The sequence below is a fragment of the Lytechinus variegatus genome, chromosome 6 (assembly GCF_018143015.1).
Source record: "Lytechinus variegatus isolate NC3 chromosome 6, Lvar_3.0, whole genome shotgun sequence".
Classification (NCBI taxonomy): Eukaryota; Metazoa; Echinodermata; class Echinoidea; order Temnopleuroida; family Toxopneustidae; genus Lytechinus; species Lytechinus variegatus.
Window position 1 is genome coordinate 27,696,436 of NC_054745.1, and position 25,532 is coordinate 27,721,967.

Here is a 25,532-nt window from a genome sequence, read left to right on the forward strand (position 1 = left end):
CTTGTCTTTCTCTCCTTCATTCTTTCATTTACCCTCCCTTTCAATTCTTATATTTTACACAAGTCTAACACTGTATTTTTGTTGATCCTTTTGTCGATTGTCCCGTATTTCATTTTGTGAAATCTGGTCACCCTGAGTGCAAGTGAACTCTTCATATATATGGGCTTGAAAATTAGGTTCGGCCTTACTTCCTCACAAAAAATCAGTAGTCATTTCTAGTCAAACCTAACTAGGATTAAGAAGAAAAAAATGAAGCGACCCTTCTATAAGGATAGCAGGTGATCAATCCCCCTCCCCCCCAAAAAAAAAATAAAAATTAATGTTTGCATTGATTATGATCCCTTTTTCATTGAGACTAGTTATGATAATAAATGCATACTTCTTTAACAAGTTAACTATCAGCCAATCAAAATTAATGATCTCCGTTGCTTCAGATTGTTATTGCAAATTTGTTGTTCTAACAGGCTTATTATGTAACATTGGGATACTGATCAGTGACCGCTCGTGATTTGCCGTAAGTTTGCGCCACTGATCTCTCCCCTATTACATGTATTAGGGGAGAGATCAGTGGTTTGCGCGCACAAATAGCTTTCCATACTTCCCTTATACTGTACGCTTAACAATACAAACCAAAAAGGGAAAAATCTAAAATTGCATGCTGGTGGTTACTCCACCGACTGTTGTATTCCGATAGGCGTGCCAATTTCCATTTTTTCTCAATCCGACAAGAAACTTATTAGTATAAACGCAGATCTTTGCAATTTTTCCAATGTATTCATCGGAGATCGTTTTTGGTAAGTAATCAGACAGTGCATAGCCAGGGCTATGGTCACGTCGCGTCGATGGTCGAGTTCAAACGGAGCGGTGCCGGTGGCGTGCGGCACGTACGTATACTCGTATACGGCGTGGATCGGCCATGCCCATGGGCATGGCCATGGCCACTCAAGGGCATGACTTGATGCACTCACACGTATTGCGAGGTTAGTACTAACCTCGCACCAGCACCACTCATCCTACGAACGAAGTTTTTAATTTCATGTTAATTTTAACCTCATTGTTTGAAAGAAAGAAGAAAAAACAGGAACTTGAGTTGAGCCTGACTGAGGGAATGGTCATGATTGATGGTAGGAGGAAGGGAAGGAAAGAAAGGGATAATGGAAAAAATTAGTAGGAAAATATTTAAAAAAAAAAAAAGATGAAGGAGAGGGAACAAAGAATGGAGGGAGGAGAGAATGAAAGAACCACTCATTCAATGAACAAGGTTATAATATAACCTTGTTCTCAGTATTTGTGGCAAAATAACAGAGGCACTGGTCCAAAAATTGGGATTGTCCCAGAAAACAAGGATATCCTCATAAACCAAGACAAATCATGTCTTGATAAATTGAGACTGTCCTTGTTTATGGGGATGTTTTTTTTTCACTTCCCCCTACGGGACAAAGACAGCAATTACGGAAATTGAGAGTGCTAAAAATAGATTCAGTGACCTCAATTCCCCCCCAGTTCACCGTCTATTTTTCATGACTTACCGTCTTCCAATAATCTTGTTATGAAACCTGATATGTTTACATTGACTAGCACACTTGATTGGTGTCGGCACTTAACAGGTGAAAGAACTTTCCTAGATTTCTTGTGTGAAGAAATCCTTATAAACTGAGACAGTCCCTGTAAACTGGGACGATCCCAATTTTCTGACTGAATAAGGGTGGCAATGTTTGGTTTATAATAAACCAAACATTGCCCCAAAGAAAAAGAGAAAATAAACTTTATTTTCTCTTTTTCTTTGGGGCAAATGCTTGATTTTTTTACACTGACAGTTTCCAATACACCTATTATTCATACAACTTGGCTCTTATTTAAATTTGATTCTTTAAATCATTTTTTCTTAATTAAAAATAGAGATCAAAAAATGAAAATTTTCTTGCCATATTACTTTCCACCAATAGAGGGTGCACACAAATATATGCCCAAAATTCAAGTTTTTGAGCGTGCTGGTGAATGAAAAAATTATTCTTAAGTTACTAGTAATGAAAAATAAATTGCAACTGTATGGAAATTAGTAATTTTGGTCACAAAAGTGATATTTTAATGATTTTTTAAAGTGTGTGCTCTGTACAACATTGGCATACCATAGTCCTACATCTAGATTCCCCACAGGCAGGGTGGTAGCAGTGAACAAGTGGAAAGAACAAGTAATGGGAGGAGAAGAAGAATGAAAAGAAAAGGAGAGGAAGGGAAAAGGAAGCAAAGGAAAGATTAAGGAAAGAAAGAAAAATGAACACAGAGAGAAAGGATCAGGAAATAAAGACAGATGGAACAAGAAAGGGGAAAGCCTGGGGGGGGGCACTCGACAAAAAAAGTGGTAGGGGTGTGCCGCGGGCGAGACAAAAACGGGGGCCTTTGTAAAAAGGTAGGGTCCTCGGAAAGGGCTTCAGAACTACAATTTTGTGAAAACAGGTGCCCTTGGAATGGATCGCCAGTGTGCGAGTACGTGCGTATGCACCCCTATGGAATGGGTATGCGTGCATAATGCAGCTAGCGCGGCCTCCGCCGGGTGAGCTCGAACAGAGACGATGGTCGGACAGTGCTTGGCGGCCGCTTTTCACCAAAATTGCAGCAGATCAATGCGACCGGAATGGCGTAACGAAAAATATGCGAAGCTTTGGACCGGATTTCTTTCTTTTTTCTCGATAAGAACAAAATGCTATGCCTTGGAGCGGCTTTCTTTGATTTTTTTCTCAATAAGACAAAAATGCTATCCCTTGGAACGGAAATTTGGGTGTAAAAATGGGGGTCCCCTCAGCGGCACATACCCACTATGCATTATATACTGAGTCCCCCCCCCCCCGGGCAGGAAAGATGAAGAAAGAAGGATAGAAAAGAAAGAAGAAAAAAGTTCAAACGTCAAGCAAACAAAAAATCCTGTCATTTAACAAAAATCAATATTTGGTGTTTTTTGATATATTTTTCTAAATTTTGAAATAAAATGTTTTAGAAACGAATGATATATCAAAGTGAAACATTGTCAAACTTCGCAAGACCAGGAACAAGTCTCAAAACGAAAGCCAAAACAACTAGATCTAGTTGAAAACTCAACAACTTGTTCCTCTGATACATCTCCAGATCAGCGATCCAGGCATTATTCATAACATAATTATAAAAATTTCCCGCCGATTTTGTGATTATTTTGGTGTAAAAACTGTCATGTGATTTGTTGCACCATTGAGAATCTGCTACGGTCCTACATGCCTAGCTAGTTGCCTGTCACACGGAGGCAGGAGGCCAGTTTATTGCAATGTACTGACTATTGGGTTAGCAAGAAAATCATCGCATGCAGAACTCGCAAAAGATTACAGTAAATTTTAATGTTGTCTCTGCTTCATCATCTGTTGGTTATTTGATGAAAATTCGTCATTTATGATAATGTATATTTTGTTCAATATTCTGAAATACGGGACCCGGGAAGGGTTTGTTGGGACAAGGAGCAACATACGGGACGATCCCCTGCAAAAAACGTTCCACCAAAGTCTTTACAGTAAAAAGATTGGACACTTTGCTGACTTCGCGTAAGGCTTTGCCTCGATTTACGTGGAAAATAGTTTTTGTCTCACATTACAAATAAAACAAGTGGAATGCCTCTGGCCGTCTCACCTGCATCACGCAGTTAAATATAGCAGCAGTGCTGACTTTGAAAACTACTCTAACTCGCACAAGATGTTCAGTGATACATGGTTACTATTATGTCCACTTTTTATGAACTAGACCAATAAACTTACAGAGATATGATGGTTATTTAACAAAAAAACCCAGCATGGCTCAAAGTTCATTGACCTTTGACCTTGATCATGTGACCTGAAACTCGCACAGGATGTTCAGTGATACTTGATTATTCTTATGTCCAAGTTTCATGAATCAGATCCATAAACTTTCAAAGTTATGATGGTAATTCAACAGATACATCCAATTCGGCCAAAGTTCATTGACCTTTGACCTTGGTCATGTGACCTGAAATGCACACAGGATGTTCAGTGATACTTGATTACAATGAACTTTGGCCGAATTGGATGTATCTGTTGAATTACCATCATAACTTTGAAAGTTTATGGATCTGATTCATGAAACTTGGCCATAAGAGTAATCAAGTATCACTGAACATCCTGTGCGAGTTTCAGGTCACATGATCAAGGTCAAAGGTCAATGAACTTTGAGCCATGCTGGGTTTTTTTTGTTAAATAACCATCATAAGGTTCGTTGTTCCGAAGGTTCGTTAGTCCGAAAACGATATTAGGTTCGTTAGTCATTTCGTTTTCAGATTAACGAACCTTTGGAACATCGAACCTTATTTTGTTTTCGGATTATTGAAACTTCGGAATAACGAACCTTCCGAATAACCCCACAAATGTTCGGATCAACGAACCCTTTTACGTTTTCGGATTAAAAAACATCGAGGTATAGGCAATTTACGTGTTTTGGAATTACGAACTTTCGGAATTAAGAACCTATGGAATTACGAACCTTCAGAATTACAAAGTGTAACCTTAGGTTCATGCTTTATTTAGGAATTACGAACCTCTTTTTGTTTTCGAACTAACAAATCTTAGGAATTATGAACCTTCGGATATACAAACCTTCGGAATAACGAACCTTCGGAATATCCGAACCGTCGGAATATCCAAACCTTCGGAATTACGAATGTATGCGGAACCTAATTGATACTGGTCTTATCCTTCTCCATCCTAGGATAATCTTGATAACTTCACTTCGGCTTCCAAGTAAAGTGATGTCACCATGCCTCTGCCAAAGATAGATGAATATTCAGATGTCCAGGTTTACTTCACAGCCAATGAATGGGCAGATATCAGCGATTACGAGAGGATTTGTATCCAGAATGTCAAGGAAAACTATGAGATGATGATAGAAGTTGGTAAGTGCAGTAATTTGTCACTGGAGCTTTTGTTCATTCATTATTTCAGGGGAAAAAAATGTTGATTGAAAATTTGGGGGTAATGAGAGAAGGTATATTGGTACAATTAGTTGTCAATAAAGCAATTCTATAAAATAACCTTTTTGTACATCCGGCCCCCATTTTTTTCTCAAGTTTTACATCACTTCATAAACTGACCAATTCATCATTTGAGAGCATTACAGACTGTCAAAAGAGCAAGGACTCATAAACATAAAATTTCCTGAAGGTACCCAAAGCATGGGGTCGGGTGTAGACATTTTATAAAATTACCCAATAGAATTTTATCAGTTGAGTCACTAAAGTTTGGTTCTATTTTGGCTTTTCCATGCTTACAACAAGTCAACAACCTACATGTTAAAGTGAGAGCTGTAATGTCAGCAAACTAGAGTCTTATCTCTTTTGTTAGAGGAATCTGGAGGTGTTCTTTTATGCAGTATAGGTAGCCCAGGCCTTTAATTCTTTGAAGCTAGGCCACTTGTCAGGTGTGTGAATCCCAATTCAGTCGAACGTCCTCTGGCAAGGCATCTATCGTACCGTGCCACTCTCCATCCAGGGCCCGTCGCATAAAAGTTACCATAATGGAAACTTAGCCATGCAATGGTATCTTTCATGGAATCCTTGATTTTGATTGGCTGTTGACCATTGTTACCATTGGATGCACTAGCGTACCTATGGGGGGGGCAGAGGGGGCAGTCCGCCCCCCCTGACGAGCCACCACCCATTCAAAGTGCCCCCCTGACGAGCTTGAAAGACTTTTCCCACCCCCCGGAAGAACTAGAATACCTATTGCCCCCCTTGACGAACTTGAAGACTTTTTTTTTTTGCTTGTCAATTTTTTTCTGGTATGAAGCAATTTTTTTTCTGGTACAAAATCCTTTTTTTATGATTGAAAACCCTTTTTTGTTTGTCAATTATTGATGTGCTACGAAATCCTCTATTTGTGTTTGATAATTTTTATTCATTTTTCTCAAGATTGTCAATTTTTTTGGCGGACGGTTCCCCCCCCCCCCCACCCTCTGTGGAACATCCTAGGTACGCCACTGATTGGATGGTAAACTTACCATGTAACTTTTATGCAATGGGGCCCAGGTCTTGTATGGGTAGGCCTGCCTGTTAGGGTGTGAAAGTCTATTTTTTGGAACACTCCCAGGGAGTGGAGAAAGTGCTTTTTGTACATTGTGTGTGGGCATGCCGGGATCTGATGACCAGGGTCATATGAAGCGCAATATTACAAATGTAACTATTATTGGGCATTTTATTTTAATTATGTGCTTGAATACTCCCAGGGAGTGGGGAATGTGCATGCATTGTGTGCAGGAATGAATGCTTGATTTTATTGACAGGGGTAACACTAAATAAATCTGTAGATACTGTACATGTAAGTTCAATGTATATCTTAAAGGGGAAGTTCACCTTGAAGAATAGTTTGTTGTAAAAACAGCAGAAAAAATAAGGTTTGAGGAAAATCCGTTAAAGATTAAGAAAGTTATTAGAATGCAAAGTTTTGGATTTGTGACGTCATAAACGAGCAGCTGCCCCGTATGTTATGTAATATAAAATGCATGAATTTCAAATTTTGTATGGTTCCTGATGACTTAATTTTGTTTCTATTCATGATCGGGTGTGAAATGATTTGTATATTGATATACGAAAACTACAGTAAAAACCATTTTCAATTTTCTTGAGAAAATGAGATTTCATTAATTTCTCACCATTCCCTACATGTATGTAGGAATGCTGCTCGCATATGATGTCACAAATCAAATAATTAAAATTCTAATAACTTTTTAATTCTTTGATGAATTTTTCTAAAACTTTTGGCAATATTTTTTATTATTTTTTTCTGCTATTTTAACAACAAACTTTTTGTCAGGGTGAACTTCCCCTTTAAGCGCATTATAGATAATCAGATTATCATCTTTTCACTGGAAATTTGTTTGAACAATATTTCAATTTGTTTTTGTCAATAATATTGGTGTTTCATACCAACATTGAAAAAAAATTGTTTTATATACACAGGGGTACAGGTCAACCCACCAATGTTCATGCAACGTCAGCAGAGATTACAGACAGAGATAATTGAGGAAGGTGAGGATAAGGGGGCAGAGACAAGAGGTTTGTGAATTTAACTTAGCAATATAATAGCAACAGAAGTTTGCACTATGCAAATTGTGATTAGCTCTATTAACGTATATTGTTTTTTGGGCAATTTATGCAAAGGTAAATTGTTTTTTTAGGTAGGCCTACTTCAAAAAAAAAATAATATCACCTTTGTGAAAGTCAAGCACTAAATTTTGAAGTGATTTTCAACGGTCTGATCTTTCGGGTATGAAGGCCTTACAAATGCTATTCAAGTGTTGTTTGATGTATCTCAATTGTCCAGAGTCAGAATTAAATTTCGGCTGATTGATTGGAATTGAACTTGGTTCATTGTTTGAACATGATGATTCCAGAAGATTATGTTACCAGAAAAATTAAAGTCAAGTGAGTATGTAATTTTAAATGAGCAATGACAATGGCATTAACTGATATGCAGATGTGAGTGCATTGGTTGGTTTTGTGGGCATAAGGTATTACTGTGAAAGTGTTGAACCCACGAGTCTCAGCCGGGTGGGTTTAGACTAGTTTCCATTGTTACCGCGTGCTCAGTAGCCTGACCGATGCACAAACAAACCTGTGTATCATTTGTTTTATATAATGGTGGAATTTTCTGGAGAAAAATCACTTTTGTACAACCATGCATAAGTCATTACCAACACCTGTCTTGCCATGTATCCGGTAATAAAGCATGCAAGTAATGACTGGATACATGACCAGCCATATGTCATTATACAAATAGCGAATAGGCATGAGTGCGATGGTGCGAGATTTCGCATGAGGTGAAAGAAAGATGTTCTATTCAACGAGGAGTTAGCCGAGTTGAATAGAGCGTTTCTTTCTTTCACCGAATGCGAAATCTCGCACCATTGCACGAATAAGAATATTCGCTATTTGTGTTGTACAACGCCTCGGAATCTAGCGAAAATATGAAAAAACACAAGAGTTTTTCCCTCCAGTAATCTATGAAAAGGGAGCAAAAATATTGAAAGCAAAAAGCAAAATCCCACAAGCCGGGCCCACAAGCGCACATGATCTTGGACAGCATTGCGCATTTAGCCAGCGGGCTGTACGCGCATTGTTACCTTATTCAATGAAATCGCATTGTGACGTCACCTCCTAAAGCCGTGCAATGGTACATTTTGGATGGTACGTCTTGTGTGCAACGGTACGAATGTGTGACATTCAGCCTCCCATTTGATTGCGTACAACAAGCTAAGTAGGCGTTGTACAATGATTCCTAATGCATGGTACCCATTTTATAACAATATGTATACAGTGCATCCCAGAAAAAAAACGAATCAGAGATTAAGCGATGATTTATCATAACTTAATCACAACAATAGACAAATTACCTACTAATGTAAAGCTTAGAATCTCCTCTTTCCTCTGATATTACTTAGATTATTCCTCATTCATGCATGAGTGAGCAAAAACTATTTGAAGAAAGGATACCAAAAACGCGGGGTGTATCTGAATTTGAAAAAGAAAGCCTGTGAACGCTAGCCTGTAAAACCTCTTCATTTTATGAAATTATTGAATTTCAAATAACCAGAACTTTTTTATTTCTTGACCATTTTCTGTAATTAAGGTATCAAATTAAAGAGCAGATATTATTTCTGAAAATGTAGTTCTCTTATTGAAACCCAGATACAGCTCGCCAAAATGACTTTTGGTATCCCCTCTTCAAATTGTTTTTGCTCACTCATGCGTGAATGAGAAATAATCTCAGTAATATCAGATGAAAGAGGAGATTCTAAGCTTTACAATGGTAGGTCATTTGTCATTGTCTTTGTGATTAAGTTATGATAAATCTCGGTTTCGTTTTTTTTTGTGGAACGCCCTGTATATGACTGTGAAGTTATTAATCCATCTCTTCTCTAGGATCTTCCGATGTTCATGATCCCAATCCATGTCTTATAGAGAAGAATGAATTACACAAAGAGAATTTGAATACAGTAAGTACGAGCATTCAAGAAAATATTGGCAAGACTCTTCATTCATTGGGACAGATCAGTATATATAGGTGGGGGGATGGGGGGGACAGGACAATCCCCTCTAAAGTTATGAGTTGAAAACTTTTTTTTTTTGCTTGTCAATTTTGTTTCCTGCGTCCCCCCTAAATTCATCTGGACCCCCTAAACCCCCCTAAAATTTTGGTTGATGACCTTACTTTTTTTTTTTTTTTTTTTTTGCTTGTCAAATTTTTTACATGTGTCCATCACAAAATTTCAGGTGGACTCCTCCTAAAGTTGGCTTCCGCCGCCAATGTCAGTACATGCTGAGTTGACAACCATTACAAGATACATGTAATACAGTTTTTAATCCATGGCTATTACGCTTAAATAATAATCCCACATTTCTATGGTAATTTCTACGGTATTTTAAAAGCATGTGTTTATTTGCATCATTTGACATTTCAAAATGTTCAGTTTTATAATTTACTTCAGTAACTATATTTTTTGGAGGCTTCTTCTTTTTCAACCGTAAACCTTTTTGTTGCCCTCCTTTTCTTGTAATGATATTATACGAATGTACAATTTGATAATATTTTAATAAGAATAAATTGAATTTGAATTGTTGAATTTAAATTATTATAAGTGCAGACCATCCGAAAGGTACACCATTTCTCTATGCCAGCTTGCAGTCTACCCTGTGCTTGTATGCAGCCCATTGTATAAGCAATGCCATACTGCTTCCTCTTTCTGTTTCACCCTCCATCATGGATGGATGTTCAGCTTGATGCTCTTAAATCTAGCAATTTTTTTGTTCATGGTTATAGCGCTTTTTACAATTTTAGCGACTCACAGTCTTACCCAGCGTGTTTTTATTATGATCGTAATGTCTTCCGTACGAGTGTCCTCACCAAAATTTTGATAATATTTTGTTTCTCTTTTTCCGGGATGTTGCTTTGCCTCTCATCAGTCATAGCAGGTGGGACGCTTCATGCTTTCTCGACCGGAGGTCTCGTGTTACTATTTTTTTTTTGCGTTCAGTGCTCTATGTGCGACGCTAGCTTTTGAATTCTTGCTTTGCTTTGAATCTTTTCCTGCCTTGTCTTGAATTAATTGTACTTGATGGAGTTGTCTTGGCGTTGCTTAGTCTGTCTTCACATCTGAAGATGGACAGTCAACCTGACTGAAACGTTGAGTCTCTCATGCTTCTGCTAATCATCTGTAATCCAGCATCTCCTCATTCATCTTACCACTCAAGCTGTTTCAACTCATCAATCTCTTCTGGTTTACAGTCCTTTTCAGGACTACATTAAAGAAAGATTACTGTACTCTCAAATTTCCACTTTCTTGCCTATCCATTTATTTTTCTTCTATCCACTGTTCCTATAATACTCCATATGGTGTACCATAAACCACATCAGCTATTTACATGCCACCATGCCCAGTCCTTCTAGGTTAATCTGTGCTATCAATTTCTTGTCTTTACAAAATTTTCTTATGGATGGTCTGCAGCCTTCCTTGAAAATTTTGTTCTTGTAGATGGTCTTTTTTGTTTTCTTGTCTTCTGGCTTTGTTTCTCAGAAGCCTTCTATTGTTTTTAATGAATTAACGATAATTAATCTGTCTTTTGGGGTTTTTTTTCATGAGGGCTTCTTCTGTCATTTGACCTGTTCATTCTAAGCGGTATTTTTGCTTAATTAATTAGCAACACTTGATTCATATTAATTAAAAAATAAATACTTTATTTTTCCTTACAGAGAAGAAGGGAGGAGCCGTGGATTTGCGAGTCCACGTGCCCCAGACGGTCACGTAACTAGGAGAATAAGGTGGAATCATGAGGTTGCGGCCACGCACCCACCAAGTGATAGCCAAGGATCCCTCGTCGGGCACTCTTTTGGCGAGAAGTCTGTACTAGATTAGAAAACTTCTCCTGCAGGGCTGCTCGACTATCGGCTATCGGGTCAACAAGACTGGGATAAGAGAGCAGGACTCTTTTCTTGGCATTGACTGGGCTTGATGCTTTGTCAGCCTCCCTAAGGGACAGGGCTACCAGCCCTTAGTTGTAGGATACACAGGAGTCCTACCTCGTTGAGCTTGACGCATAAATCTTACCCGTCAGATTTATGAGACATTTTTTCTCTGCCGCCGCAAAGAAAACTCGCTCTCTCCCCAGTCTTCTGTACCTTCTGCTCCCCCGAAGGAGTTTGCATAAGAAAAGAAGTAGAAAACTAAGATTGTAAACTTTGTTATCTCGCGCAGGCCTTTTTTTTCTGATTCTTGTGCCAATGGACAGGTGTCGTTACTTTATATGTTGCCCCAGAACACCATCGAGTGGTGTGGGTTTGTTCCCCCATGTTCCACGTCAGCTTCTGTCGCTGGTGTCCCCGAGCTCCGTTCAGATTAAGCACATGCTCGCCATCCCATACTCTGGAGAGTCTCATAGAGATTCGTCATTGCCGGCCCACTCGTCTGCACGAAAAACCCCCACTAATATGCAGGTGCTACCGACACACTGGTTTTTGTCCCCATTCTGTCAGCAGACTCCCATATCTGCCCATGAGTCATCCACGGGCTGTGCAGGTTATGTCCTCTGATAAACCATTTACAGACTCGCCTGGCTTTACGCTTCTCGCCTGCCGCACAGGATGACACTGAGCTCCTCGAGCGGATCCTTCCTCACATCTACCCCCTGATTGGCCTCGTAGATGGAGTGCAAGTATCCCTCTTTTCTGCCTCGGACCCCTCGCTCATGATGGATTTTAAGGCTGCCTCCGAGAGGCCAGCATACCAGGCCCGCGCCTCCACCGTTCTCATGGGGATGCCACTGGGCTGTGACAAATTCTTTTCCGTTTATTAGATTAGAAGGTGTTTTTTGCCACAATTCCTACTCTTCCAAACTCTGTCGTGTAAGGGCTAGACTAGACACCACTTTTCCCAGAGTTCTCTGCTGTACAGAGGTCAGATCTCAGAAAGGGGCATCATACCCGCTGATCAGTTGAGCTCACTCCATTTCTGGAGCCCTGCTGGGCTTACAGGCTCAAGCATCAGAGTGGAACGTCACGGCGAACGTTAGCATACCTCTTGTAACTAATCTCGGGTCAGTGAATACAGCCTACCACTGCAGCTGGCACGGCGTAGTTCGCCTGAAGGGAACAGCTTTTTTTTAAGTTGATTGTTTCCAAGGACATTCAAGGCTTTATCTTTTGAGGCAGCTGGAAAGATGAGCACCTCTTCGGGGGAGGAGCGGCCTCACTTTACAAAGAAGGGATTGATAACACAGTTAGAAAAAACAGAACGCTTCATTTCTTTTAAACATAATCGTTCAGAGTTTCACAGGAAAAAGTGGAATATAATTACTCTGAAAGAATAAAGGGTATAGATCTATTTTTTGTTGTTTTGAATTAGATCTGTTGTATGTTACTTCAACCTAGCATGGTGTTTATCTATATGAATGTAAAAGAATTTGTATCTTTTTTGAGATACAGTTGTCCTCAAAATTATTCATACCCCTTGTGGAAAAACATTCTTTGGTAGATTCTTTACTTGTAAAAGCTATTATGATGTAACTTTCTTTGTATCTTTTGTCTGCTTTTTGCTATGCATGATTTGACATATGAGCTGGCAAGTCTTCATTAGCATAATAATAGATAGGGTCGAAAGTTATTTTTTGCACTTGTTCAGAATTATTCATACCCTTGCCAATACCTCAACAAAAATGTCCTTTTATGACAATGCGCATTATTTTCACTGTCTGGGAATGTGCTATTCTTTGTTCTATAGTTATTTCAAGATGTTCCAATGAATTAAATACCCTCTTTGTTAAACAAGCCATTAAACAATGATGGAAAATAACATCTTTCTAAAAGGGTATAAATAGAGGAAAGCATTCTGGTAATTCTCAGTCTCTGATAATCATGGCCAAGAAGAAGGAGCTCAGTGAGGACCTACGGCAACGTCTTGTGAATGCCCACATTGAGGGAAAGGGTTACAAGGCCATTTCAAAGCAGTATGACGTCCCTGTGGCAACAGTCCAGAGCATAATCAAGAAGCACAAGAGGTACAACACTGTGAAGAACCTTAGTGGGCGTGGCAGGAAGTGCAAGGTGTCTCCTAAACTTGCCAGGAAAATCTGCAGAGAGGTCAACAACAACCCCCGGACCACAACCAAGGCCCTACTTGAAACGCTTGACCTGTCAGGGACGAAGGTGTCCCGGTCCACCATCGAGCGAGTCTTGCACAAAGGAGGTCTCCATGGACGCAGGCCTCGGAAGACACCGTTGCTCAGGAAGAAACACCTGAAGGCTCGACTGGCCTTTGCTAGAGGTCATCTGAAGCAAAATCCAAGCTTTTGGTCAACCATCCTGTGGTCTGATGAGACGAAGTTGGAGTTATTTGGCCATATGGATGTTGAATACGTCTGGAGGAAGAAAGGGGAAGCATACAATCCAAAGAACTCTGTGCCAACCGTCAAGCATGGTGGTGGGCACATAATGCTATGGGGATGTTTCTCTTCCAGTGGCACAGGGAACCTCGTTAGAGTCAAAGGAATCATGAAAAAGGAGGATTACATCCAGATCCTTGATGAGAACTTGAAGGAATCTGCCGAAAAACTCCAGCTTGGCCCCAACTGGAAGTACCAACAAGACAATAACCCAAAGCATACCGCCAAGCTGGTGAAGAAATGGTTCAAGGACCATGATGTCAACGTCCTAGAATGGCCAAGTCACAGTCCTGACCTGAATCCGATCGAGAACTTGTGGCGAGACCTGAAAGTCAGAGTGATGGCTAGGAACCCGACCAACCTGACCCAGCTTGAGGCCTACGCCAAGGAAGAATGGGCCAACATCCCGCAGGAGACGTGCAGGAAGCTTGTGGACACTTACAGGAATCGTCTAGAAGCAGTCGTAAAGAACAAAGGCTATGCTATTGACTATTAATGAAAGACATTGGACTCAGAAAACCTAGGGTATGAATAATTTTGAACATGACATTGTTTGAATATCTATGAATAAAATACCCCTGAAAAGAGAAATTTCTTGAATTGTGCATTGTTGTTATTCTTTCACTAGTAGGTCACACATAAATCATAGAGAAAATTGATAAAATGCATTCATTTCATCACAAACATGAAAAATCACAAATATCAACAAGGGTATGAATAATTTTGAGGACGACTGTATGTTTGTTAAAATGTGAATTACAAATAAAACTCATTAAAAAAAAGAAAAAAGAAGGGATTGATGGCCGTTACCAGGTGCCAAGCCCATTTATAGAACTCAAGGTCTTCTGCCCATCAGCTTCTTCCACAAGGAAGCGTGCCCCTGGTGTCGTGGGCTCAGTATGAAGAAGAATGGTGTTGCTTATGGGCTGCTCATGAGCGCAAAGGAAGACTGCATGTTGGTGCAAAGAATTGGTGTACCTTTCGGATGGTTTGCGCTTTAATAGCGGAACTTAAGCATAACAAGTAGGTGTCTTCGGTTATCTAGTGAATAAGAAAATCATACTATTTTCATGTTTGGAATGTTTAGTAACTAGTTTCTTTTTTTATTCCCTTTTTCATGTTTAGTTCACTATAAAAGTAGAGGCCGAGTATGACGATGATGGCAATCTGCTAGGTGAGGCTAATCCCAATGCAGAAGGGAAAATTACTGATCCGGAATGGAAGAACTATGATCAAATTACCCTGACACAAACCGATCCAATATTATCAGGTGATCAGAGGACCAAGTCAGGGGATCTTGTCTCTCCGTCATGTGATCAGAAGGCAGAAATATGTGAGGCTAATCACAATGCAGAAGATAAAATCAATGATCTTGAATGGAAGAACTATGATCGAATTACAAAGACACAAACCAATCCAATATCATCAGGTGATCAGAGGACCAAGTCAGGTGATCTTGCCTCTCCATCATGTGATGATGATCAGAAGGCAGAAATATGTGAGGCTAATCACAATGCAGAAGTGAAAATTACTGATCTTGAATGGAAGAGCTATGATGAATTTATCAAGGCACAATCCAATCCAATATCATCAGGTGATCAGAGGACCAAGTCAGGTGATCTTGTCTCTCCGTCATGTGATCAGAAGGCAGAAATATGTGAGGCTGATCACAATGGGGAAGGAAAAATCAATGATCTGGGATGGAAGAACTATGATGAAGTTACCCAGACACAATCCAATCCAATACCATCATGTGATCAGAAAGCAGAAGAAGCTTCAGGAGACGGCAAGACTCCAACCCAATTCCAGTCTATAATTGAAAAGGGTAAGTTTGTGTGACCCCAAAATCTTAAACCATACCCTGAAAAAAATTAATTTGCTTATGACTAAAGGGGCTTGATGATTTAGTCCATCTCCTAGTTTGGCTCTTAAAAACTTGAATGCAACAGGAAAATTGGGGTCTGGAAATTTTCCGAAAACTAAAGTGGGAGAAGTCACTTGGACAACAGCTTTAGAAACTCTTAATACAATATGTTGTGAAATAAATGGTAATATGGGTCATTATGGTCTTGTTTACGACTCTCGTAAAGGGGCTTGATGATTTAGTCCATCTCCTAATTTGGCTCTTAAAAACTAGAGTGCAACAGGAAAATTGGGGTCTGGAAAACTAAAGTGGGAGAAGTCACTTGGACAACAGCTTTGGAAACTCTTTAGTACAATATTTTGTGAAATAAATGGTAATATGGGTCATTATGGTCTTGTTACAACTCTCGTCTTTCAATCAAAGGGACGTTTGTTTGAATCCCAGCCATGGTGTGTTTTCCATCAGCAAGAAATATACTCTCAATGTGCTGCACTCAACCGAGGTGAGGTGAATGGGTATCCAACAGGATTGATTCCTCGAATGCACCAAGCGCTATCAGCAGCTGAAGCTAAAGCCGGGATAATATAAAGTGCGCTATTGAATAGGAAACTAGATTGCTATTATTATTAATTTCATTATTAACAGAGAGGACTGGAATGATTACACACACTTGTTTTCTTTGGAGCAGACCAAATGCCCTCGGCTACACCTCGGGCATCTTTTAACTGTTCTAAAGGGTACCTTGCTTCCTAACATGCCCCCTCTCACAAGGAGAACTACATGTAGAAGAACTCATGATAATCAGGTTACACTTCGGAATTCCAAAAATGTAAATTGCCTATACCTCGATGTTCGTTAATCCGAAAACAAAAAAGGTTTTGTTAATCTGAATATTTGTGGCATAATTCCGAAGGTTCGTTAATCCGAAAATGAAATGAGGTTCGTAACTCCGAAGGTTTGTTAATCCGAAAACGAAAAGAGGTTCGTAATTCCGAAGGTTTGTTAATCCGAAAACGAAAGGAGGTTCGTTAGTCCGAAAACAAACTGAACAACGAACCTCATTTCGTTTTCGGATAAACGAACCTTTGGAACAGCGAAGCTTATTTCGTTTTTGGATTAACGAATCTTCGGTTAAAGGGGGAATCCAACCATGGTTATAAAAAGTTGTGTGAAGTTTGGCTGGTAGTCCATTTGTCTGTTTGTAGGTTTGTTAGTCTGTTCCGAAATGTTGAAGTTTTTGTTCCACATGCTCCTATTTCTTTATTTATTTGTGAATCAGTTTTGGTAATACTTGGACATAAGATCCTTGGGTAGTACACATTTGACCCCATGAGAATGATGGGGTCTAAGGTCATCTAGGGGTCAAAAGGTCAAACGATATGTGGTCATGTTCATTCTTATGTGAAGTTTTTTGTTCAACTTTCTCACATTTCTTTATTTCTCCGTCAATCTTGATCACATTTGGTTCCACGGATCCTTTGGAAATACCGCATGAGTGTGTTGTTGAGGATGATGGGTCAAGGGTCACCTAGGGGTCAAAAGTTCAAGTTTATTTTCAAATTGCTCTCATTTCTATATTTCTGCATCAATTAAGTTCACACGTATGATGATGTCAAAGGTCATCTAGGGATCAAAAGTTTAAGTTTTTGTTCTAACTGCTCTAATTTCTTTATTTCTGCATCAATTCTCTTTGGGTAATACATGTACCACATGTGACCCTGTGAGAGTGATGGGGTCAAAGGTAATCTAGATGTAGGGGTCAAAAGGTGATTTGTATGAGGCACAATTGATTTCTGCTGTCCTTCAGTGAAGGCTTGTTTGATGATGTTTGTTTGTCTTGGTGGTCGTCAGCTGCCAGGGCTCTGTTTATATTGATGATAATGGTCTTACACCTAAAGGAGGGATTCGTTGAATGTCTAGTTGTAGCAGGTCCATGCCTTTACTAAGCTCTCAAAATTACGATTACGATTTCGTAATTCCGAAACACATAAATTGCCTATACCTCGATGTTCGTTAATCCGAAAACGTAAAAGGGTTTGTTAATCCAAACATTTGTGGTGTTATTCCGAAGGTTCGATAATCCAAAAGCAAAAATAAGGTTTATTGTTCCGAAGAATTGTTTATCCGAAAACAAAATAAGGTTCGATGTTCCGAAGATTCGTTAATCCAAAAGCGAAATAAGGTTTGTTGATCATTATAATTTCGGACTAACGAACCTTCGAAATTCCGAACCTCATTTCGTCTTTGGATTAACGAACCTTCGGAATTACGAACCTCACTTTGTTTTCAGACTAACAAACCTTCGGAATTACGAAGCTCATTTCGTTTTTGGACTTACGAACCTTCGGAATATCCAAACCTTCAAAATAATGAAGCTTCGGAATTACGAATGTATGCGAAAATTACACCTTCATATTTTCTCATTAAACACTTAATGAAAATAAAAAATTTTGATTTTGCCTGAGTGTCAAAATGAAAAATAATGCTTGTTACAAACTTCCCCTTCCTTTTCGACAAAAGCCATAAATAAAAAGAATTTAGAACATCTACTTGTATTATGTGCACCTATTCTCTGTTCCCTTATAATAGGCATTTATAAAGCGCCATCTATCTAGAATTATACCCTTAAGATATGTCGCATTGAGAGTGTGCACAAGAAGAAAAATAATATATTTGCCATGAAATAGTTCATTTTCCTTGCTGATGTCACGCATAGTCCATTTTTTGTCTCACCTGCATAGCAGAGTGAGACTGTACAGGCGCCCCTTTTCCGACGGCGGCGGCGGCGTCAACATCAAAATCTTAACCTGAGGTTCAGTTTTTGAAATGACATCATAACTTAGAAAGTATATGGACCTAGTTTATGAAACTTGGCCATAAGGTTAATCAAGTATTACTGAACATCCTATTAGAGTTTCATGTCACATGACCAAGGGCAAAAATCATTTAGGGTCAGTGAACTTAGACCATGTTGGGGGAATCAACATCAAAATCTTAACCTGAGGTTTAAGTTTTTGAAATTTCATCATAACTTAGAAAGAAAGTATATGGACCTAGGTCATTAAACTTAGACATAAGGTTAATCAAGTATCACCAAACATCCTGCATGAGTTTCACGTCACATGACCAAGGTCAAAGGTCATTTGGGGTCAATGAACTTTGGCGGATTTGGGGGTATCTATTGAATTAAAATCAAAACTTTAAAAGTTTTTGGATCTGATTCATGAGACTGGGACATAATAGTAATCAAATATCACTGCACATCCTGTGCTAGTTTAAGGTCAAAGGTCATTAAGGGTCAATAAACTTTGGCCGAATTGGGGGTATTTGTTGAATTACAATCATAACTTTGAAAGTATGTTGGTCTAGTTCATAAAACTTGGACATAAGAGTAATCAAGTATCACTGAGCATCCTGTGTGCATTTTAGGTCACATGGCCAAGGTCAAAGGTCAATGAACTTTGGCCATAATGGGGGTATCTGTTGAATTACCATCATAACTTTGCAAGTTTATTGATCTGACTTTTGAAACTTGGACATAAGAGTAATCAAGTATCACTGAATATCCTGTCCAAGTTTCAGGTCACATGATCAAGGTCAAAGGTCATGTGAGGTCAATGAATTTTGGCCACATTGGGGGTATTTGTTGAATTACCATCCTGTCTCTGTAAGTGTATTGGTCTAGTTCATAAAACGTGGAAATAAGAGTAACCAAGTATCACTGAACATCTTGTGCGAGTTATAGTAGTTTTCAAAGTCAGCACTGCTGCTATGTTGAATCGCGTGATGCAGGTGAGACGGCCAGAGGCATTCCACTTGTTTCCAGAGGGTAAGAATGAAATATGCGTTTTTTCGACCCCCCCCCCCTCGATTCGCGAGCTGTGCAATGCGACGCACTAAAGCTGCTAGATAGCACTAATATACCAGACTTGTGTATATGCTGCATGCAACAGGAAAGTTTCGGCGAGCTGCGCTGGGATGCTACGTATGCCCTGGCACTTGCAGAAAGTGCCATCTTTTGATCATCGAGAGTTTTAGATCGCTTTATTCTGCAACTTCATACAGGATAATTAAATTGTGAAGAAGCATTTGATCAATTAACATCTGATGTAACTAACGTTAGCCGGCCAGCGCGTTGCAATTTGACTTGAGTGAAAAAAAAACAGCAGGAGCACAGCGCAGCGGACCTTTCATAAACTGGAGTTGGGTAGAAGCCGTGCACAGCCTACGCAGAAGCTGGATAGCATTAGCTCAAGCGCCAGGTCTAGACCTGTTTTTTAGCTGGGACGATCTAACGTTTTGGTCCAGATTGGTTACACAACAGTTCTCCCTTAAAGAAGGGATGAAAAACAAATATATCAGACGTTTCCTTCAAATGAATAGTGGGAATTATTAGTCCTCAGTTGGACTGGCAATATTACTATTCTACCCTTCGGGCTTCGCCTCTTGGGGAAAAAATAGTAATTGCCAGACCACCCTTGGAAAAATATATCCCACTAATACTTTCTCAAAGCCTGATGCATTTGTGTAATATTCTATTCCGACACGCGTTGTTATTATTTTTATCCCGGCTTTAGCTCGAGCCTTTCAGCGCTCTATCATGCTGCACTCAACCCAGGTGAGGTGAATGGGTACCCGGCAGGATTAAATCCTAAGAATGCAAGAGCACCTGGGTTGAGTGCAGAATAATGTGGATAAATATTTTGCTGAAGGAAATTACGCTGTGGCTGGGCTTTATTCCCTGAATGCTGTGCATATATGCTTGCAATCCGAGCCCCAAGCACGGAAGTCTTGTATTCTTTAGTTGAGGTTTTGATAGATAAGACAGAGGATGATGATCTGGGTCCGGTTTCATAAAGGCTTGTTACAGTAACAAGGGCAAAATTTCTATGACAAATTTTGAATCAACTTATCAAATTGCAGGATTTCAGTACCTTTAAATTGTTATTGCATATTTGTTATATCAAGCTTAATGAAATGGGACATAAGTTGGTATCTGAATTTCTTTCTGCACAAGTAGTAGGTAAACTACCAGTGTGTTGGCTCAGTTGGTAGAGCGTCCGTCTCACAACCGGGAGGTCAGGGGTTCAAGCCCCTGCAACATCAGACCATAAGACGTTAAAAGATGGGAGTTGCTGCTACTCTGTTTGGCGTTCAACGATTAAAGGGATAGAGCCTTGTCGATCTGGCACTGCACAGTGACTGCCGGGCCCGCGATCAATTGGACAAAGCAAATTTTCGGAGTACTTAATTTCATGTCTATTTCGAACAATAAATTATGGATTTTCATTTTTTTTCAACTCCTTAACTGCCCATGCCAAAGCTAAGCATTCACCCTCAACCATTGAATACCTTAGCTTGCGATCTAGCAGTTTACGACTTGCATAGTATATTGGAAACAAGTCTCCATCTTGTGACAAATAGACCAGTACTTAGTTACTTCATGGATAATTTTGGTCAAATGACCTTTCGTTTCTTTCATTGCGATAGATTTAGCATGCCTTACATGTCAGGATGGAGAAATGGAATAGACCAGGTGACCAGTAGCACATCAATGAACACTCTAGAAAAGGAATTTGTTGCATTTCTACTTTGAATGCATATTACAGAGCTGCCAAGTAGTACTGATTTTCAGTATTTAGTACTGAAAAGAGAGAAGAATGCTGTTTGTTTCATGTAAAACACTGATTGTTTTTTAATTTCAGCTTTTTGTCTTGTCCTGAAAATACTGATTTCCTCACCAAAATACTGATTTTCAGCTTTAAAAATACTGAAATGTTCTCTTTCAGGTTGGCAGGTCTGATATTATAGCATGTTGTACAATGTACTTTGCAAACTGTGAATACCAGTCATTCGTGGATGCATTAATTTGTGTATGTCAATGAAAAACACTATTCAAAAGGATATTTGAAAAGTCATGACTTCGAAGTTGGTGCTTTTTTCATTAAGTTTTAAACCACCAATGACTTTCCTCTGGTCATGGGCAGAATCTTCTGATCATATTCAGAGTGGAACTACGAACTGGCCTATTCTTGTCCTAATCCCTAATGAAGTCTGAAGGACAAATGCATTGTGGTTGCCACATAGTTTGGACATTGGCATGCACTATGTTGGCCAGTGCGGGAAAAATGCATGCCAGCTTGCATATATACCTGTGCGTGAAATGAGTGTCAAAATTTGGGGACGTATTACAAATTCATGAACCATTTTGTAAACTATGCACTACATTAGCCGTGCCAGTGTGTGCCGCTGCTTGGCGTTGAAAAATAGAAATTTTGTGGTGCAAAAAATTGTGGGCACACCCCGGGGTAATAGTGTACATTTCATGACAAGCTCACGGCGGGGCACTCATACTTTGCGCATAGGCTAAAAATAGTTTGCAAATGATATGCGCAAAAATTTTTGTGCAGACCACAAGATCGGTGTACATGTAGTAATATTTAAATTTTGGCAAGATACATTACAAAATAAGGTGTTGGGAATATTTGCTGAAAGCATGTGGGTACAGTGCATGAACGTTGCATAAACTATGTGCATTACTGAAACGTGTCGTGAATGTGTCGGGACAATGCATGCACTAATACAGAGAAGTCATGCTATAAGATTTCCTGCACTGGCATTCTTCAATGCGGGCACTTTTAGAGAATTATTCAAATAGTTGATAAAGGGTATGTATTGTCTTTTCTTGATAGATTCTGGACTCTACAGATGCGAGTATTGTGGATCAGTCTATGCTATTCCTCTCATCTTATCAAGGCATCTCAAGTACAAACATGGGCTTAATGGTGTTGTCTTGCCATCGTATGCATCAAAGGAACGCATTGTACAGTTTGTTGAAGGAGAAATACAAAAATCCATGTGCAAAACTAATGATTTTACACCTGGCGAAAAGAGAATTTTGAAAATACGAAACAAGGAAAATATACTTGAAAGGAGACGTTACGTTTGTGATCAGTGTGGTAAGTCCTTTTGTCAATCTTATAGTCTCACAACACATAAACGAATCCATACAGGTGAAAAGCCCTATGTATGTGATGAATGTGAAAAGGCATTTAGTAAAAAATCTCATCTCACAAGACACAGCCGTATCCATACAGGTGAGAAGCCCTATGTATGTAATCTATGTGGTAAGGCATTTAGTCAACAAAATGTCCTCAAAAGGCATAAACGAGTCCATACTGGTGAGAAGCCCTATGAGTGTGATCAGTGTGGTAAGGCATTAAGTGATAGAAGTGCACTGAAAAGACACAAACGAATCCATACAGGTGAGAAGCCCTATGTATGTGATCAATGTGGTAAAGCATTTAGTCACGAAATTCATCTCAGAAATCATGAACGAATTCATACAGGTGAGAAACCCTATGTATGTGATTCATGTGGCAAGACGTTTAATGAAAAATCCCGTCTCAAAGAACACAAACGTATCCATACAGGTGAGAAACCCTATGTGTGTGATTTATGTGGTAAGGCATTTAGGCAGAGAAATGGCCTCAAAAGCCATAAACGAGTCCATACTGGTGAGAAGCCCTATGAGTGTGATCAGTGTGGTAAGGCATTAAGTGATAGAAGTGCGTTGAAAAGACACAAACGTATCCATACAGGTGAGAAGCCCTATGTATGTGATCAATGTGGTAAAGCATTTAGTCACGAAATTCATCTCAGAACTCATAAACGAATTCATACAGGTGAGAAACCCTATGTATGTGATTCATGTGGCAAGACGTTTAATGAAAAATCCCGTCTCAAAGAACACAAACGTATCCATACAGGTGAGAAACCCTATGTGTGTGATTTATGTGGTAAGGCATTTAGGCAGAGAAATGGCCTCAAAAGCCATAAACGAGTCCATACTGGTGAGAAGCCCTATGAGTGTGATCAGTGTGGTAAGGCATTAAGTGATAGAAGTGCGTTGAGAAGACACAAACAAATCCATACAGGTAAGAAGCCCTATGTATGTGATCAATGTGGTAAAGCATTTAGTCACGAAATTCGTCTCAGAAATCATGAACGAATTCATACAGGTGAGAAACCCTATGTATGTGATGTATGTGGCAAGGCATATAATATAAAATCCCATCTCACAAGACACAAACGTATCCATACAGGTGAGAAGCCCTATGTATGTGATCAATGTGGTAAAGCATTTAGTCACGAAATTCATCTCAGAACTCATAAACGAATTCATACAGGTGAGAAACCCTATGTATGTGATTCATGTGGCAAGACGTTTAATGAAAAATCCCGTCTCAAAGAACACAAACGTATCCATACAGGTGAGAAACCCTATGTGTGTGATTTATGTGGTAAGGCATTTAGGCAGAGAAATGGCCTCAAAAGCCATAAACGAGTCCATACTGGTGAGAAGCCCTATGAGTGTGATCAGTGTGGTAAGGCATTAAGTGATAGAAGTGCGTTGAGAAGACACAAACAAATCCATACAGGTAACAAACCCTGTGTTTGTGATCAATGTGGTGAGGCATTTAGCTGTGTATCTACACTCATAACACACAAACGAATTCATACACGTGAGAAGCCCTATGTTTGTGATGTATGCGGAAAGGCATTTAATGGAAAATCCCATTTCACAAGACACCAACGGATCCATACAGATGAGAAGCCCTATGTATGTGCTGAATGTGGTAAGGCATTTAGTCTAGAGATCCGTCTCAGAAATCATAAACGAATTCATACAGGTGAGAAGCCCTATGTATGTAATCAGTGTGGTAAGGCATTAAATGATAGAAGCGCATTGATAAAACACAAACGGATCCATACAGGTCAGAAGCCCTATGTATGTAATCTATGTGGTAAGGCATTTCGATATGAAAATGGCCTCAAAAGCCATAAAAGAACTCATACAGGTGAGAAACCCTTTGTGTGTGATCAATGCGGTAAGGCATTAAGTGATAGAAGTGCATTCAGAAGACACATGCAGATTCATACAGGTGAGAAGCCCTATGTTTGTGATCAATGTGGTAAGGCATTTCGACACGAGTCTAGTCTCAAAACACATAAACGAATCCATACAGGTGAGAAGCCCTATGTATGTGATGAATGTGAAAAGGCATTTAGTCAAAAAAATCATCTCACAAACCATAAACGAATCCATACAGGTGAGAAACCCTATGTATGTGATTTTTGTGGTAAGGCATTTTGGCAAGAAAATGTCCTCACAAAACATAAACGAATCCATACAGGTGAGAAGCCCTATGTGTGTGATCAATGTGGTAAAGCATTAAGTGATAGAAGTGCATTGAGAATACACAAACAATTACATACAGGCTTTGTGTGTGAGAAAACTTTTGTTTGTGATCAATGTGGCAAGACATTTAATCATGTATCTACTCTCATTACACATAAAAAAATCCATACAGGTGAAAAGCCCTATGTATGTGATCAATGTGGTAAGGCATTTAGTCAAGGAATTCATCTCAGAAATCATAAACGAACCCATATGGGTGAGAAGCCCTAATATGTGTGAACAATGTGATACGGCATTAAGTCAATCTTGTAGTCTCACCATACACAAACAAACCCATTTGCCCAAATTCACAAAGGTGGTTATTAAAACCCACGGTTGAATCCATGGTTTATGCAGATTTCCTGTGTGAATTACGCTTAATTCAGTGCGTATCGGTCACGTTTAAAAAAATGTCCAATGCTGATGCCCGCTTTTGTCACAGTGCACCAAATTGTACTCCTGTTACCATGGTAAGATACGCAATTTTATTCATGAATAAAATATGTGGATAACCACTGCAACAGGCGTCAATTTGGCGCACTGTAACAAAAGCGCGCATCAGCATTGGATATGTTTTTTAAACGAGCCCGATACACACTACATTAAGCGTAATTTATACAGGAAATCTGCATAAACCATGGACTCAACCGTGGGTTTTAAAAACCGACCTTTGTGAATTCAGGCCATTGAAGTGATACAGTTGTAAGGCATATATAGAGATGTAACTGCTTTCAGAAAAAAAGTAAACCTATACATGTGATACCGGTAAGCCCTTTTTGTGTGATAAGTGTTGTGAACCATTTAGTTATAGAATTGTTTAAGAAAACTTACAGGCCAGAAGCCAGTCAGACTGCAGGTCCCAAGAAAGTGGCTTCTTTCATCCAAGTGATATTCATGACTTGAGTTGTTTTGCATATTTAATGAGCTTGATGCGGACCAAAACACCTCTTTTCATTCGGTCATTGCTG

General features: G+C 39.4%; 1 protein-coding gene across 2 annotated transcripts; it reads left to right on the forward strand.

The window, feature by feature from the left end:
* Positions 1–24,881, forward strand: LOC121417304 (zinc finger protein 665-like). Of its 2 annotated transcripts, XM_041610960.1 has the most exons (7): positions 1–794; positions 4,741–4,924; positions 6,986–7,081; positions 8,948–9,021; positions 14,585–15,284; positions 22,016–22,924; positions 23,429–24,881. In XM_041610960.1, the coding sequence occupies exons 2-7, from the start codon at positions 4,789–4,791 to the stop codon at positions 24,793–24,795; spliced, it is 3,282 nt and encodes a 1,093-aa protein (XP_041466894.1). In that variant the 5' UTR covers positions 1–794; positions 4,741–4,788; the 3' UTR covers positions 24,796–24,881. The 2 variants fall into 2 exon arrangements, with proteins under 2 accessions (XP_041466894.1, XP_041466893.1); XM_041610959.1 differs by having other exon boundaries at positions 22,016–24,881.
* The last annotated feature ends 651 nt before the right edge of the window (positions 24,882–25,532 follow it).